Here is a 17,790-nt window from a genome sequence, read left to right on the forward strand (position 1 = left end):
AACTTCCAGCTGTTGCGTACTTCCCCTTTTAAAATACCTGTTTCTTAGCTGCTTGTAACCTGGCCAGTTTAGGCAAATATTTCCATACCAGCCACCTGCCCTGGACTAAATGCTTTGGGAAAGCTTTAGTTAAGCCAGCCTGTTGTTTCCTGGTTCAGAGTAAACCAATATATAGTACTGTTCTATCTGTGCTAAAAGCATCTTTTTGTAGAACTATTCTGAGAAAATTCTGGTATTCAGAACAAACACCTGAAAAAATAGTGGGATATACTTCAAACTGTTCAGTTGACTGGAAACAGCACTTGGCCTTATGTATTTGACTGGAAGAAGATCACTGTACTGAATCCATGAGGGAAAAGGTTAAGAGCAAAGCGAACATGTCATGCTTCCCTGCAATCACCTCCGTACTGGGTCTGGCTGAGATGGAGTTCATTTTCCCATAACACCCTCACGGTGCTGTGCTCTGCAGTGGTAACTAGAAAGATGTTGATAACACACCAGTGTTTAGGTTACTGCTGAGCAGAGCTGGCACAACACCAGCGCTGCCTCTCAGCATTCCCCCACCCATGAAAGGTGTAGGGGTGGGCAAGATCCTGGGAGGGGACACAACCAAGCCAGCTGACCCAGATTAGACAAAGGGATATTCCATACCATATGGCATCAGCTCATGTATAATAGCCAAGGGAAGGAGGACAAAGGGGGGGTATTTGTTATTTATGAGGTTTGCCTTCTGGAGCAACCACTACAGGTGCTGAAGCCCTGCTTTCCAGGAAGTGGTTGAACATCACTTGCTGAATAAACCTTTTTTTTTCTTTGTTTGTACACATGCAAACTTTTGCTTTTGTTTTAGTAAACTGCTTTATCTCAACCCATCACTCATTTTTCATCTTATTTTCTCTCCCTTGTCTAGTTAGGAAGGGAAGTGATAGAGTGACTTGGTGGGCATGTGGCATCCAGCCAAGGTCAACTCACCACAACCCACTCCAATCCCCATCTATTTATGGTGACAATGAGGCAGGAGTGATAACTTTGTAAAACTGTGATTCAGACTTTCACATATTCTCTTTAGCTCTTCATGTAAGAAATTGCAACTTTAACTCCAAACACTTAAAAAATCCAAAGCCAACTCTTAAATCTTTCATGTAATGGGGAAGGGAAACATTTGCCAGTATCATACTGCAGCTAAGTGAATGTAACCACTATTGTAAGGACTTCTCTGGAAATTCCTTCCTCTAAAGGGACAGAAAGACAACCCAGAAGACTGCGGATTCAGTTGGTCTCTGAGATTGAAGAACCGCTGTTTTTTTTTTTTTTTCTGGAATTCAGGAACAGTTGAAAGCCAAGATCTATTTCCTAATAACCACTTGGCAAGGATACAGCAGTGTGAATTAAAACAAAAACATGCAGCATTAGCTACTACAAAACTGAAAGTTAAGTCAGCCTAAATGACTGAAGCAGCAGCCCACAACTTAGACCTTGAGGCAAATAAAGCAGTTTCAGGACTATTGTGGAGGAAAGACCAAGGGTAGATTCAGAACAGAAATTTAAACTGAGTGATTATGAAATCATGGATTTTTTGTGATTATTTCTCTTAATAAATATCCTGCCTAATTCTTGTTGCCAAATTTCTTGAGTCACCACTTAAATGCAAACGCTAACTTCTAAATGCACTGACTCGTACTCTTTGATTTGTTGTCTTCTATTTGAGAACCTCCTGTGGTCTCTCCTGGAATTACAAATGCGGCAATAAACTGCTCTGCAAGAATGGGCAAAGGGAAAATCTTGCATGGTATTATCACCACCACACCTACCTCACCACCACTTTCAATTATGTGTTTATTTATTTATTTGGCCACAGCAAAGATGTAATATGAGTAGATCAAAACCATGATTTAGAAATACATGGAATTTATGGGAAGGTATCAAGGGAAAAAAACGTAGGTATTTAAATTAGTAAAAAGAATTTAAGCACTGTTGATACAAGAAGCTCAGGTTTGAGACCATCTAAGGAACATAAAGGTGCACAGGTCGATGGGACCTGTGGAGATGTATCTTGTGGGTTCTGAAGGAACTGGCAGAGGAAGCCTCTAAATCACTATCCATCATATTTGAGAAATTGTGGCAATTCACTTCCCAGTATCTTGAAAAAGGGAAGCAAAACTCCCATTTTTCAAAAGGGAAATAAGGAAGACCTGGGGAATTACAGTTTAATCAGTCTCACTTCAGTGTCCAGAAAGATCATGGAGTAGATCCTCCTGGAAAGTACGCTAAGGCACATGCAAAATAAGGAGGTGATTGGCATCAATAAGAGAAAATTGTGTTTGACAAATATGGTGGCCTTCTATGACAGGGCTCCAGCATTGCAACAAGATGTTCTTTAAGGCCTCTTCTAAACTAAACCATTCTATGATTTTATATGATTATAGGAAAGCAAGAAGGGATGATTAACCCATAAGCAAGACAGTGTTGCACATTTCTAACAGCAACAATGAAATACATACTCTGTGGTTCATGAGAAAGAAGAATTTCTGGTGCTTAGGAAGCCAAATCAAGGAAGGCCACTGTAAGAGACCATTCAAAAATCAACTTTACGCCATCCAAGAAGCATTTACAGCTGTAGCTCTTGAGCAAAAGATGCAGGAGTAAATCTCTCCTGTCTGGTTATATTTCCTTCCAATTCCACCTCTTTGGCTTTGTGCTGAGCAAAAGGTATGCTGGTTTTATGACAGGTTTCATTCAACAGCTATTTAGGTTTTTATTGGGATTTTTTCTTCCTGCTGATTAAAATGTTCATGCTGAACCAAAATAAAGAGGAAGGCAACATGAAGATTATCATAAAATCTCAGCACTGACAACAAATTTTGCAGACTCCTGGCACATAAATGAATTTCATTAAAAATGAAGGGAAAATGTTATCTGCCTTCCTCCGAAGAAGATATGGTGAATCATGGAATCATCACAAAATCATAGAGAGGTTTGGAAGGGACCTTAAAGATCATCTAGTTCCAACCCCTCTGCCATGGGCAGGGAGGGTACTCACTAGACCAGGTTGCTTAAAGCTGCATCCAGCCTGGCCTGGCCTTGAACACTTCCAGGGATGGGGCATCAACAACTTCTGTGGGCAACCCGTTCTGGTGCCTTACCACCCTCACAGTAAAGAATTTCCTCCTAACATTTAATCTAAATCTCTCCTCTTTTTTGTTTAGAACCATTCCCCTGTGTCCTGCCACAGGCCCTTGCAAAAAGTCCCTCTTCACCTTTTTTATAAACACCCTTTAGATACTGGAAGGTCACAATGAGGTCTCCCCAAAGCCTTCTCTTCTCCAGGCTGAACAACCCAGCTCCCTAGTGGGGAAAAAGGAAGACATACAGAGTTAACTTTATATAAGCAGATCACACCGATGTAAGTATCAGGTACAGAGTATTTTTCAAGGTGACTGAGGAATCCAAGTCTCATCTCACCAGTAAATTTAAAGACCCTATTCTTTGAAAATAACAACTAAGTGGCTCACTCCCAGCTACCAGCAGAAGACAGTGGATGGTCCTCATATCATGTCTGGTGTACCTGAATAAGGCTGAAATTATATTATCTATCCCTATGCCATGTTATTTAAGACAATTCTGCATTTCACTACAAAAATTTGTGCATCACAAAAAGTTTTATCAGCATATTTGCTTTATTGTTAACAAGTGGCAAATTAGCATTAGGTGCTGATTAACATTTATTAATTAAAACAGAACCGACACTTTAAAATAAACAAAATATACCGAATAAAATGCAAACAAACCCAGGAATTCTGGCAAAAAAAGACCCCCACTGGATGGTCGCAAACACAAATATTTAATGCACTGAGGGGTAAGGCAAACATAATAAATGCACTGCTGACAAAATTAATCACCTCAAACACATGAATAAACACAGTTTAAAAACATGGAACATCAATAAATAAACTTACAAAGATAAACATATTGAGTGTCATATGAGGGATGAACACCAAGAATTAAAGCAATCATATAAAGTAGGTGTTGTAACAGTCATAGCATACTCAGCACTCTACAGATCCCACCCAAATCCATTCATGGTTCTGCCAGAAAGCCAAACAGAAACAAAGAACTGTGGTAAACCATGCACTCCTATTTAGAATTTAGCTTCAATATTCAGCTATAATAAACTGAATATTTGATTTGCTAACTCAAAATATCATGTTCAAATTGGGGAAATATGATTTCCCTGCTGATTACTTTCGTGAAGAAAAAGCATTAATTAAGAGGAAGTCTGAAGAAGTTGTTTTCTGGCAAGATGAAGTGGAATGGGCCTAAACAGGATTCTCCAGAAATGTGCATTCTGGAATGACATAACACCAAAAAACCAAACCCAAAACAAAACAAAAAAATTACTTAATGTGCAAGAATAATCTTTATACTGTGAATACTGGAAAGAAAATATCAACCAAGTAACTACCAAATACAGTTAACACAGCCTTTTACCTAGCACTTCTTCCAACAACACAGTTAGGTCACTCAAACCTTACTCAGCAAGTTGGAAAAAAAACCCAACCAAACCAACCAGCAACAAAATTATCACAAGTTGGAATAAGCTGTACTTCAAAGGCAATAAAACTATTTTCACCAGAGTCACTAAAACCAATTTTACCAAAGATAAAAATTCTACCCTGTCATACAACCCATATAATTATTCATAGCTTAGTCAAACTGGATAGAATTAAAGTTGCAAAAAGTGCTCTCACAAATCACAAATTTGTCAGCCAAGATTAAAAAACGCTCAAAACAGATTTGTTCTCTGCCCATATACAAAGTCTATGTGATGGAAACTAGCACTTCTCATAAGCTTTGCAATACCTATGCAGACAATACCACTTAATTTTATATGCAGACTAATTACACAGCCTACATTAGTGTGCACTGACACATACCTTGTTTATTAGCATTTAAACTACTGCAGTCATTCCTCCTTCTGCTGATTTGGTAAGCACGCACCATGGAACCACTCTCTTTGCACACACTCTCAGCTGCGATGGTGAACTCAGAGTCAGTAGTCTCTTGCAGATGACAGAGAACTTCCATGACACAAAAACTGGGTCAGCTCTTAAAATCTGGAGTTACCATCCTGTAAACCTGCGGGACTGCACGTGTCTCTGCTCCAGTAGCTGCTGCGCCGGCACTGCCGGAGAGGCTCTGGGCCAGAGCACCATGGAGAGCTCCCCCAGCCTTCCCCTACCGCCTGGGGAACCCTCGGGAGGAGCTTTCCCATTCGCTCGGGAGGACTTCAAGGACTCCTTGAGTCTCTTTGGCCAATTTGAAAAATTCTGCCTAAATGTTCATTTCATAGTTACAACCTGAAATGGCGTTGAAGCACCTCCCTGTGCCCACTTCCCTGCATTGCTGTGTAAGACTGATGGTATAATCATCCATATAAACACATACTTTAACTGCTATACATTCGGAGATTCCAGTTCTGAAACTACCTAGGGTGTAAGTATCATGCATAAATATAAACCTGTGTAGGATACATCATACAGAGATTAAGCCTTATGCTGTTTTTACTACTGAAGTTAGTATTTTTCAGAACTCCACTGCACTTCTATCAGCATAGATCCAATGATCCTGCACTTCTGGCACAGAGAGGTCCCTTGTATAAGAGATAACCACAAAAGTAGAAGGAGAATGCAAACTCCCTCAGGCCAAGCTTCAAAACCAGCCTTTTCCTCATTTCTTTAAATGGAATTTTACCTTCGTCTTTTTTTTTCCTTCAATGAGTGGAAGAACCTTGGTAAGTACATTAGGAAGATATAATGGTAGACAGTAAAGGAAAAGTCTGTCATAACGTCAGACAATGGTACAGGAATCATTAAAACAATCACATCAATAAATTTCACTATAAAATAGATAGTGCATAGTTAATGTTTTTTCCTCCCATGAAAACCAAGGCAAAAAGTGTGGGGAAAACTAGGACAAGAGGATGTGGACTTAGATCACTAATAAATTAAATTTGGGAACTCTTGACATGTGTAATACACTAAAGATTCAAAATTCAGAGTTCATTTAACATTTCATTTTCTTCAAATATAACAAATCTGTTTCCCACATTCACTTCTACAGGGGTATTATGAAAACAAATCTGCTGTTTTCTACAAACATTTCACTGAGATGGAATTACAGTAATCTGTACTGATAACTTGTGTAATACAGGCTAGGATCTGTAACATCAGTGACTTCGGAAATCTGTCATTCAGTAACAAAACTACCTGATAAACAGGAAACATACTGGGTCTTTGATAATCTCACTACACAGTAGCCAACTGCACACTCAAATATAATTTCACTGTCTGCTTATATTTACTGCAGATTCAAACACACACACATTATCCAATGTTACTATCAACAGTTATGCTTCAAAGACCTTCTTTTTAAGGCCAAATTAAACAATCAGTTTTAAAAATCTTATTTTCAGTTCACATTAATCTCCTGTGTAGTCCTTGTGATAAATCATAGAAGTGTAAATGACGCAAATGATGTGCTACTCCAGTAATTTACTCAAGGATGCCCTGAAAGCAAGGAATTACAAACAACTCAAAAGGCAGAAAATAAGCCAACTATGGGGATTGATTTGAAACTAGGAAACCCACCACTGACAATTCAAAGGAGAAACAGTTTGTTTTTTCTACAGTCACATTACTCCTGGAAAAGCTGAAAGGCATTAGTGCTGTACCAAGTATTGCATTTGCAGAAAGTATTTTCAATAAATGGTAAAATGCATTTTCCAGTGGAACCAACTGAAAATTCACCAAGTCAGAGTAGATTCACTAAACGATCAGATCTATTCTGGACTGGTATCTTTGCTGATAGACTCTCTGCTTGCAACAGTTCAGTCTGCAGATCTCCATGGCCCAAGTCCAGGGTAAATTTTCAAAAGCAGACTTGCCAATGCAAAGGAATGCAGAATCCCAGTTCTTCCAAGTCCAAATACAAATGTGCCATAATAGAGAACCCAGAATATAAACTACTTAGAAAATAAATTGCCTTTGTCAGTTCTAACTATCATTACCAGTCATCCATCCTAACATGCTCAGTAGCCATCTTACACCAATTATAACAAGACTACACTGAATAAAGGATAATTTCTAAAAATAATTTGGTATAAAACTTGTAAGATAATCATTGAACTAATTCTAAAACACTGATAGTTTGTGGCCTGAAATGTGACTACATCAAGACTCTTAAATCTCTCACCCTTCAAGACTGGTATCTGCTTTGAAGGTATTTTTCTTCAATAATGCTTTCTTCTAAATTGGCTCCATTGACAACAATCACAGTTTTTGAGAATGAAAACAGTGACCATAATACTATCATGGAACACTACATTCTATTTTTCGTAAGCTACAAAGAAATTACATGAATTGATGTTAATGGCGCTTGTGAGCTGAAAGTATTAATTTCTAACGAAAAGAGCGTATTTACTGTGGGAAAGGCACAGTTGAGTTGTTTCAGATTGTTCTTTTACGCATTATGAAGATGGTGAGAGTACTTCAAAGCAAAACGTCACAAAACAAATTACTACACTGAAATACAAGGTAAGTGATTTGGCTTGTGAACCCAACTTTCAAGGTCTGACCCTTCTTCCCAAAGAATTAATGTGAAGTCTGTTGCTAATTTCAAGAGGCTGCTGTTCAGAGCCCAAGAATACACAAAATTGCAGTAAAATCCATGTCAGGTATTGACACATAAAGCTATGAACCACAGCTACTCCACTATGCACTCATATGTAAGATGTGCTACTTTCACAGGAATAGGAATAAAAAGAGTCACTACTTACATCAAGTTGTACTGCTCTAATAACATACATTTTTATGGAACTGGTTTTTTGGGTATTGGATACATCAAGATGGCTGTTTTCAAAATAATAGGTAGGATAAACATTTAGGTAGGATAAACATAGACTTCATCTTTCCTTCAGAACATGAGGAAAGAGAAAAAAATAAGCAGGATCTTTGGAAACAAGACAAAGACATGAAGCATGACACTTTTAGATAGGCTAGCCATAGCGTAGCACAGGAGGAGGAAGACAAGTATTTCTGAACAAAAGGAACTTAATAAAATGAAGATATCATATTTGCTCTTATAAATAGATAAAAATTATACATGTTCTTGAAAAACAGAACATGAAAAGCCAAATCTTGCCTTTCTTCTTACATGCAAAGAAAATTCCCAGGTAGTCTTTTTGCTTTGATTCTTTAAAAAGTCCTAGGAAGTAACTGGAAAGTCCAGTTAGGATATTACTGTTAGAGAGTTTAAAGATCCAGACTTTTTACACTTTTAACTAGGAATTTATAAGGAGTTGCTCATGCTGTTTTCACTTAGAACACAGCATCTAAATTACACAGATGAAGGAAATGCCTCCACAGAGAAACCTCTGAAGCCCAAGTTCTTCATGGCTAGTTCCCTATGGTAAGTATTTCCCTGCACATGTGATTTAAAAATATCCTTTGTCTAGTAGGATTTACAAAAAAAAAAAACAAAACACATGGAACCACTTCTGCTATGTAGATTACTTAACACATGTTTACCTTAATTTTAAATTTTTCCAACAGAGAGTAAAGAGTATTTCTTTGAATGGCACAGTTTTAGGTAGCTACTGTTTTTATATACAGTATATATATTTGTTTATAAATAACTGTGTAACCAGAATTGCACTCAGAAGATTACAAAATGATGTTTAGACATGTTTGCAGCATGAAGTCGAACTGGTTGGAGTGCTCTAGCTTTCCATGCAACAGTATATAGCAGATGCTTCCGATTTCTCATTTTCTTTTTGCTTTTAAGGTTCTGTTCACACAACCATTCTTCTAATTCCACACTCACAGCAAAACTTTGCCCACTCCACTGGATACCTTGTTCCACATTCATGGCAGAACTTCGATAAGTGTACAGGTGAAATTCCTTCGCTGCTTTTTGAACTTCCTCCATTGATTGCGGATGCACAGTCTCCACTGTCACACAGAATTTTACCGTCAGACCTGAAAATTCCCCAATAAAGAACATTCTCTGTCAGTCAGTTCAATATAACTTGATGTGAAATTATTCTAATCTCTGCAGTGAATTACAGTTATTGTTACTGTAATATTCATGCTTATACTTCATATTTACAGTGGTATACCTATTTACAGTGGTATATATTATAACTCTATCCCGGTTCCCCTATGGATATCCAATACCCACCTTCCCTGGAAGAAAATGAAAAATGTCAAAGTTCTAGGAGCAGGATTAAATATTTGATTCACTAGTTAGATTAACTGGAGTGTTTGAAAACTTAAAATTTAGTTTGTCAAAAAAAAAAAAAAAAGGCTAAAACAGCAATACAATTTTCATCCTAGTCTTTGAAAGGGTAGGCAACAGACAATTTGTGCGCTTAGCATGAAGATTTCATTCAATTTCTACTGAGAGAATATTTGCCTATTTTTTCAACAGCTCCTAAGACATTTCTGACATTTCTAACATGGTCTTCTGTGCACATGTGAGATAGCTCATGACAAACGTGTGCTGTCAGATGATAAATATGCAAAATATATTGAGTACCTTAAACATGCCAAATAATATTGACCATGAGTTATCTATTAGCTGCAGAGAACAATATTTTCCCCAAGTTCTTTTGTAATAAGTAATCTCCTTTAATGAAGGTTCTATTGATGATAAAATCCACAAAATTAAAAGCTACCTTAGGTAAGTGTCTGAATTGCTAGTTTTTCTTTTATTTGTTAAAGCACCCGTGCTCATGGTTCTTGCCACATTAGGATGGGTTGATGTCCGGGCTTTTGTTGTGCCTCTAAAATAGAATAAATATCTGGTGATTTATATACATACACAGAAATCCATACAAGAATATGTATTTACAAATAATATATATATATATATTAAAAAAAAGGTTAAACAATCTACACATTAATTAAAATTGTAAGAAAAGTAACTCATTTCCTACCAAAAGTAGACAAGAGCTTTGGCATGAACTTGCAAGATTTTAACAGATATGACTTGAATCTTACAACAATAAGCTAAATGGAACAGCAAGTCCTTTCCTGTGCATGTGTTTCACTTGCTAACACACCAAAATAAAGGCAGACCCTGCACTAGGGGTTGTATCCAGCTGGGCATTAGGACCTCATTTTTAACAGTCTGTCAGAGTGTTCCTAAAGTTGAATTCTTTATTATTTCAACTTTTGCCACAACAGCTCGGTTTATTCCGATCTGTCCCATCTCTGCTATCTACTTCTTCACTTGTTTTTTTCTGTTTGGTTGGATTTTTTGTTTTGATTTTGAAAAACTATATAAATCCTGCTCTAAGTTGTATCACATGAAGTATTAATACAGCCTGATAGCAGAGGCGGCTATGTACCACAACCATCTAAACTCTGGGCATACCTGAACTCGTCTGAACACACCTGAACTCCTAAAATCTGGACATACCATAAAAGACGTGTATTATCCACTCTCAATTTTAAAAGAAATAACACTGAAGATGACTTCTGTGCCTAAAGCAGCTCATGTTGCACATCTCACTGAATTACCACTGCTTGCAAAATAAAAATCTGAAAGAAATGTGTAAAGAAGCTTCTCTTCTTCTATGCATGCATTCACGATTCAGTTGAATGTTATCATAAAATACTGATATATAAAGCTTGCTTCCTAGACAGGGTGTTTTCAGATATTCTTGACAGCTGTCACTGTAACGCCCACAGCAGCTCATAGTTCTGTGCAAAGTCATAAATAATTTTCTGATGATTCATGGCATGCATCCCGAAGTCCAGAAACCTCTGCCATCCACACTGCTATGCTGAGTTTACGAATCACTAGGAACTATCCACATTTGCTGAATGTTGTTGGCATACAACACACTGAATCATCTCCTGAAAGGAAGGTAGATTTAATTCACCAACTCATTGGATATTTCAGTAAGAACAAGAGGGGTGTTATGAAGAACAGAACAAGTGCCTACACTCTTAAAGAAATTCTCTCTAGAACAAAAATCAAATCACCACTGCACAGACTGGGGATATTGTAAGCAATTGTAGTAACTCACTAAGAAATTTTCAACATCTTAATAATATATTACAAAATGAAAAACTGACCTGATTTTTGGTGGTTCACAGGATTTTTAAACTCTAACCAAATATGCAAAAGAACAAATAAAGAAAGAAAATTCTGTTTTTCTAAAAAGAGCTTCCCCTCCTTTCATTGCTTTTTTGCTTCTTCATATAGAAACCCAAGTTCAAATGTTTTGCCCCGTCTCAAAAATATTACAGCATTAAGAGATCCTGACACATTTCTACTATTTAAAGCATTACATTCCATGTATGTGCCACATCATTCATTACCAATTTCTCTTTTGCAATAAGTTTTAAGGTACAGTTTATGAAAAAACAGCCTATTTGAATTTGGCATCTTGCAAATTATATCAAAGGCCTAACTAAAATACAGTATTTATTTCCTTTTTAAAAGATTAGAGTAACTGGAATACCCTTGCTTCTAAACTTAGATCTTATAAGGACTTCTGAATATTCAAAAGTCTTTATATGAGATAAGTTGGACTTAACAGAAGACTTTACCTTTCATTACAAAGTCTGCCTTCCTCATGTTTTTGGACCAGATACAGGAGAGAGAGAAACATTTGACTTTAAGGGAATAAAATTACTAAAACAGTACAGTTATCAGGCTTAAATACTGACTTCAGTTTTACATCATGCAAATCAGATCCTTCTCAGATTTAGAAAGACAGAAGTTCATTACTCTTAGTCCATAACCTATCAGTGATAGAAGAAATCAAATCTGGAGAAAACGTGCCTCCTTCCTGTCCCACTCTGAAGCTGTTTACCTCTCACTGATACTAGCTATATCATCTACTCTGTTGGGGTTAATATTGCAAATAAAGGATTAACTGTGAGCGGTGACGAGGCATCGTATCAAGAATGTAGAGTGAGATACATCGAGGAGCTCAGAGAAGAAAACTCGGAGGGAAGGAAATTCACCACTTGAGACTGTATACCACCAAGTTTATATTTAGGAGATGAATCTACAAGTAGATTCATCCTCCATTTTGTGTTCCCCTTCTTCATGGACTTTTCTGCCCTTGGGCAGCAACATTTCCCTGATAGGTTGAGTTACCATGAGGTACCAACCAATCCAGCTGTTTGGCGGGCTTCAGCCTAAGCCACTCCCCAGTTACCACCCACTTCCAACCTCCTTATGTTTATGTATTTCCCCATACCCAATCCAAGGTTGAGGATTTGCATGCTCCTCCCATGTTCCACCCACTTTCCAGAACCCTCCTCCCGAAACCCTATAAAACCCCACCACTTTGTTTAATAAATCAGTTCAGCTTTGTGCTGTCCTTTGCTCCATACCTATCTTGTCTCCTTGCCTCTCTTTTATGAGCTGCGTTGAGTGAGCGAGAGTGTGTGACTCAGGACTAGCTGGTTGCTCTTAAATGTAATCATCTCACTGAAGAGTAAGGAACCCTGGAGCTGGACTGCTCCCTTCCTTGACACACCGAACCATGTCACTACTCTTCCCCTATAGTACTTATACTGAAGACATACTGGGCAGCTCATGTCTGTCAAGGGTACACTTTTCTGCTTAAAAGGAACATTTCTGCAAAACAGATAAACCCCACTGATTTGTAATATTTACTTCTTTATAGGCAAGAACTCATTTAGTCTTTTGATGTTACTGTCTGTTTTTGTATCAGTGTCATAAAACCTTTGCACATCTCTTCCAGTTCGCAGTGGTGGGCCTAACTTATACATCTTACTATTAAAATATATAAAGGGGTACTCATAAGGAGACTGCTAAATTGCTATTCAAGTTATCACAAAGAAAAATAAAGTACTCACAATTAAATACTTATATTACCAAAGAAATCCTACTGACTTACAAAAGAATGCACAAAACAGACTTTAATTATCCAGCAAACAAAAGGGTTGTTCTTGCTTTAATGAGGACAGGATTTCATAGACTTATGTCTGGATTAGGTTTCCAATGCATGGGGTTTTTTATTCCTTTTTAAACAACAAAAAAATTAATGCCAGTTATCCTACAATCTGCACAATGTATTCACATTTGGTGTACTTGAAGAATAACTTTCATGTCATACATCGCATCTAGAAAAGGGGGCTCATAATTACACGTAAGTTTAAGATATTAGAAAATAATAGATATGTAAGGACAAGCCTTCTTAACTTTCAATCAGCAATCACTTCTTTTTTTATTCTGTAAAGGCTGAACAGAGGAAAGCCTGAAAGAAACCCAACTTTGTTTTAATGACAAAAAAACCTATTCACAATAGACAGTACTATATGCACAGGCAATACTTTAATACTTTTTTTTACTATTATGGATAACTATTCAAAACTAAAAAGAATAAACCAAAAATAAAATTTTAGAACGATTGGAAAAAAAGGCAACCAATCAACAAATAAAAAAACCCCATCCCTCATTCATTCATCATAAGGAAGATTGTAGATTTTCAGGAATCACAACTTATATTAGAAAAATTAAATCTTCAAGTAGAGTTCTGCATTTTTATCATCTTAAATCATTAAATAAAAGCTACAAAAACTCCATTATACCACCATTCCTACCTTAATAATGTAACCGAAGTTTCTTCTCAAAAAAAGCTTGGTAACTTAGCCTTAACTGGAAAATTATGACACTTAAAGAGGATTTTAATTTATTTTTCTGAGACTAAAGAATTGTAAGGAAACAAATCAAGCAGAATTGATGGACATGTATCAGTAGCTGAAGCTTAACTCTTCTGTTTCTCATCCCGAAAGGGAAGTCATAAGGTAAAAACAAGTAAAACCAACAAAACACACTCTCACACCCCAAGAAATCAATTTCTTAAAATTATTGTGCAGTTTTCTGATTCTTGTCATACAACCCTAATAAACTACAGTGCCAGGAAAATTACAAAAGAGCTAACTGCTGTCAAGGAAGCATATTATTTTCAATATAGCTTTTAATATATATTTTTTAAAAAAACAAACAAAACCCCACACAACAGCTGTTGTGTATCTCTGACACCCATATCATACTACTTTTCATACTCCTTCATATTAAAAGCTACAGAACCTATAAAGCTTCCAAGAGAATTTGTTTTTTGGGAAGTTTCTGGTGTGAACCTTGCAATCCACATTACAGATCTTACACATCAAAGGAATTGTCCACATAAGGAACAAAATTTCAACAGTGCTAAGTGATACTCATTCTGAAGTCAGCAAGGAACACTGGTATTTTAGTCTTGAAAATTTAGCCCCAATAATGCAGGCTGCAAGATAACATCCACTAGAGTTCCTCTTTTCACTCCTCTTCCCAAACAGATGTTCTAGTTCAAACTAATGAACTCAGGAAATGCTTAATCAATTCCTGTTTGACCCAATAAATACTCTTGACATACTTTCCAAGGAACTGAGAAGCAATATTGAGGTCTTTGACACTGCAAGACTCATACTGCAACCTAACATGATTTTCTTAGTTATTTTTGAACTCTTAACAAATTATCAGCATAATCTCTGAACTCTAGGCACCTACAGAGTAGAATAAGAAAGAAATAATGTAGAAGCAGTCATAATATGGTCAAAATAAAGACCTACAGTATTCTTTCACACTTAAGACAAAACCAAAAACCCAAAGCTGACAGCCCTTTTATGTTCTAATAAAAAAAACACAATCGTAAGAATCTTCTGAAAAACAACCCGAGACAGCTCCTTACTTTTCTTCATTTCATTGAACAAAGTTCTGTAAGCTACAGTCTTAATGAAAGGAACAACCTATTTTTAAAAGATAATGTTTTTAAAGGCTACAAATGCAGTATGCAAGATATGTTAAGTGGAATTTAGAATTTACTGATATTGGTTGTGTGCCATTCATGTTGCATTTCAGCTGTAAGACAGTACTGGATTTATCACTAGCAGACATGATTCCCAGGAAGCATAACTTTGATCAGCTTAACTTTAAATAATACATTTTATCCACCAAATAAAATATAAATTACAAATTAATTTCTATATGTTCATTTGCCCTATTAAAAATTATAATTTTTCCAAGTTCCAGTTAAAAAAAGAAACCAAACAAAATTGCTCATAAATGAAACATGCACACAATTAATCTGTACGAGCAAAAGATCCCTGGCTGGCCACAAATAGTGGGGTCAAGCTCTGCTGGGTAAAACATTTTGCATGTGGGTGTGGGGTTTGCCTGTTTGCTTAACCTTTAGGTTAGGAAGAACCTACTCAATTTTTTCTCCCGAAGGTCTGATTACTTCTGACAGCTTAATAGAACTGCCCTACCCCTCAAGAAACATAAAACAGTGCTAACCTTTACACTATTAAAAAAAGCATATCAAACCTGGGTTCCTAACATGATTCACTATCAAATGATAAGCCTAATAACAATATATGTAGAATTAATTTTCTTCTTCTTAGTTCTTCAGGATCAAAAATATAAAAACCTGTTTTCATCCAAGTGACTGAAGGTTTTTATACTGAGCACAATACAGTCACATGGTACTCTTGTACTCTTACTTCATTCTCCAGGACTCAGAGATGATGCTGTTATGCTGCACTTTCATTCGTACTGGAATAACTGGCTGTGTTCTTACTCTGTGCAGGCAGAAAACGAAAACATTCACAGTAGAACTCAGCTGACACATTCTGATCTACACATACAAAGTATGCTTCACTGACATTAACCTAGCTTATACTGATGCTGCTGTGGCTAGTGGAGAAGAGAAGAATTCAAATTAAAAAAAGGAAATCACTACAGTAAGGCAGTTCATAAAATTTGATTGCATTTCTCCTTGTACAAAATAAAAATTTATACTAGGATACTGTGTTTGAACTATATATGAAGTTCAAGACTCTTTCCTTTACAGAACTAAACACGTCGTACCCAGCCCGTTTTAGCCTCGACCTTCAAAGCCACGGCACGAGCAGCTCCCTTCGCCTGTCACGGGTGTTTTGGGCAGCGCTCCAAGAGCGCCACCTGAAGGGCGAGAGGGGAAGTGCAGCCCGTACATGTCCATATGCTCTGGCTATTGGATCATCCTGCCCCTTTGCCCATCCATCGCAGAGAACAGGGAGCTCAACTCTGCAGAAAGCAGCAGTGTCTAAATAAATTTCCCCCTCCAACATACATATAGTCCCTCCTTGATACTGCACAATATAACTGTAATTCCACTATTCAGCCTCTCTACTATTACCTCTTTTCCAAATCCAGAATTACAGCAACCTAGGCAAAAATGGAAGGTTCCACATTTAAGTAATAGATTTTAAAACCCCCAAAATGTACAGTTTCCCTTAGTGCAAACTGCAGGAGCCTGTTTTTCACAAGAACTTGAATTTAACCTGGTCAAAAAAACTCTTGAAAATGTTTGTCAAGGAAAAAAGAGACAGTGACCGCTTAACATTCCATTTAAAGGACTGCCCTTAAAACAATCCATGTGTAACATTGCTCAGTAAATTGTTTCACTGTCAACTCAGAAGGAAGAACATGATATCTTATAGCATAAGTTCTGACGTACCACAGAATCCCAGATCTCATGGTTAGTCATTTTATTAGTTAAATCATAAATTTAATAAAAGAATTATATCCTGTTTCATCCTAACGAGGGTTACTTTTAAAAGCTTTTTTATTTTAGAAAATAATTCCAGCTGCAATTAGCTATAGCCCAAATTATAAGATGTTTGAATGTTTAAAATCTGTGTCACTACAGTGTTAACTGTTCTCACTCTCTGATTTTTGACTGTTAGTGTCTCAGTCCGAGACCTGATAAAATTTTGTAGGTATTTCAACAAAACCCAATGTATTTTCCTCTCACACCCCAAAGCTGAGATGATTAAGGTCAAAATTGTTACCAATGACCAATGTGAGGTATTTCACTCTTTCATGTTTTAACTGCTCCTACACCTGTTTGCTTCAATGTAAGTCCTGACAGATTTGTTCCCAGAAGTGAATGCAATATAGCTCAAAAAACAAAGAATTGCTAGGTCTCAGGTATAACCCTTAAGAAAGAGGCACATTTAAAAGCCACCTGTGAGAAGACTGGTTAGTATGAGCAGCAAATATCTTAAGGACTGGTTGGCAAATAGGAGAAGAGAACAAGTTTTTGAGAACGGAGAAATGCTAAGTACTGCAGACAGAAACCATTCATCACATCTGCACTCTTAAAAACTGGAAATTGTGTAAGCAATTGAGGTTATAAGCCAAGATAACGTTTACAGCCTCCCAGCAGAGATCATTATCTGACAGCTGTGCCAATCAGAAGCCTTCTACTTGTGCTCAGCAGAACATATAAACCAAGAGAACTTGGGCAAACACCTCCCCAGCTGCTATCTGCCTTAGTCACATCACAGTTCTTCTTCCAAGCAACAGAAAATGGAAGACTACAGAAAACAAAGCCCAGTGAGCAATGGTGGAAAGCTGCCAGACTTGTTATGGCAAGATACAGAGATATCGTGAGCTACTGCAGAACTGATGAGGCTGGCTGAGCAAAAACATGAGCTAAGCTTATCTTGCACGAGGCTCAAGCGAGGCTTAACAACTGAGTTGTGCCTGGGGTGAAGCAGAGACCTCACAGCCGGATGTTGTCACAGTGAAGCACAGAACAGCACCCAGGCCTCCATTAGCTTCACTCCCCCTTCTCCATGCACAGCAAATCTTGGGTAGATAGGGATGTGCAATTTCAACATACTCATGGCAGTAATATGTCAGATGGCCCTCAGT

At 37.2% G+C, this 17,790-nt stretch overlaps 1 protein-coding gene across 3 annotated transcripts in view; it reads right to left on the reverse strand.

Moving 5' to 3' along the window:
- Window positions 1–3,252: 3,252 nt before the first annotated feature.
- The window catches only part of ZC2HC1A (zinc finger C2HC-type containing 1A), a 33,595-nt gene continuing 19,057 nt past the window's right edge, over window positions 3,253–17,790 (reverse strand). The window contains exons 8-10 of one of the 3 annotated variants that reach the window (XM_050309707.1): window positions 9,734–9,841; window positions 8,910–9,035; window positions 3,253–3,345 (exon numbers count right to left, since the gene is read on the reverse strand). In XM_050309707.1, the coding sequence (XP_050165664.1) occupies window positions 3,291–3,345; window positions 8,910–9,035; window positions 9,734–9,841 (289 nt within the window). In that variant the 3' untranslated portion in view covers window positions 3,253–3,290. Of the gene's footprint in view, window positions 3,346–3,658; window positions 9,036–9,733; window positions 9,842–12,699; window positions 12,820–17,790 lie in introns of those variants that run through there. The other 2 variants (XM_050310520.1, XM_050308853.1) reach the window with 2 other exon arrangements.

The sequence above is a fragment of the Myiozetetes cayanensis genome, unplaced genomic scaffold (assembly GCF_022539395.1).
Source record: "Myiozetetes cayanensis isolate MyiCay16 unplaced genomic scaffold, myiCay2020 scf1, whole genome shotgun sequence".
NCBI lineage: Eukaryota > Metazoa > Chordata > Aves > Passeriformes > Tyrannidae > Myiozetetes > Myiozetetes cayanensis.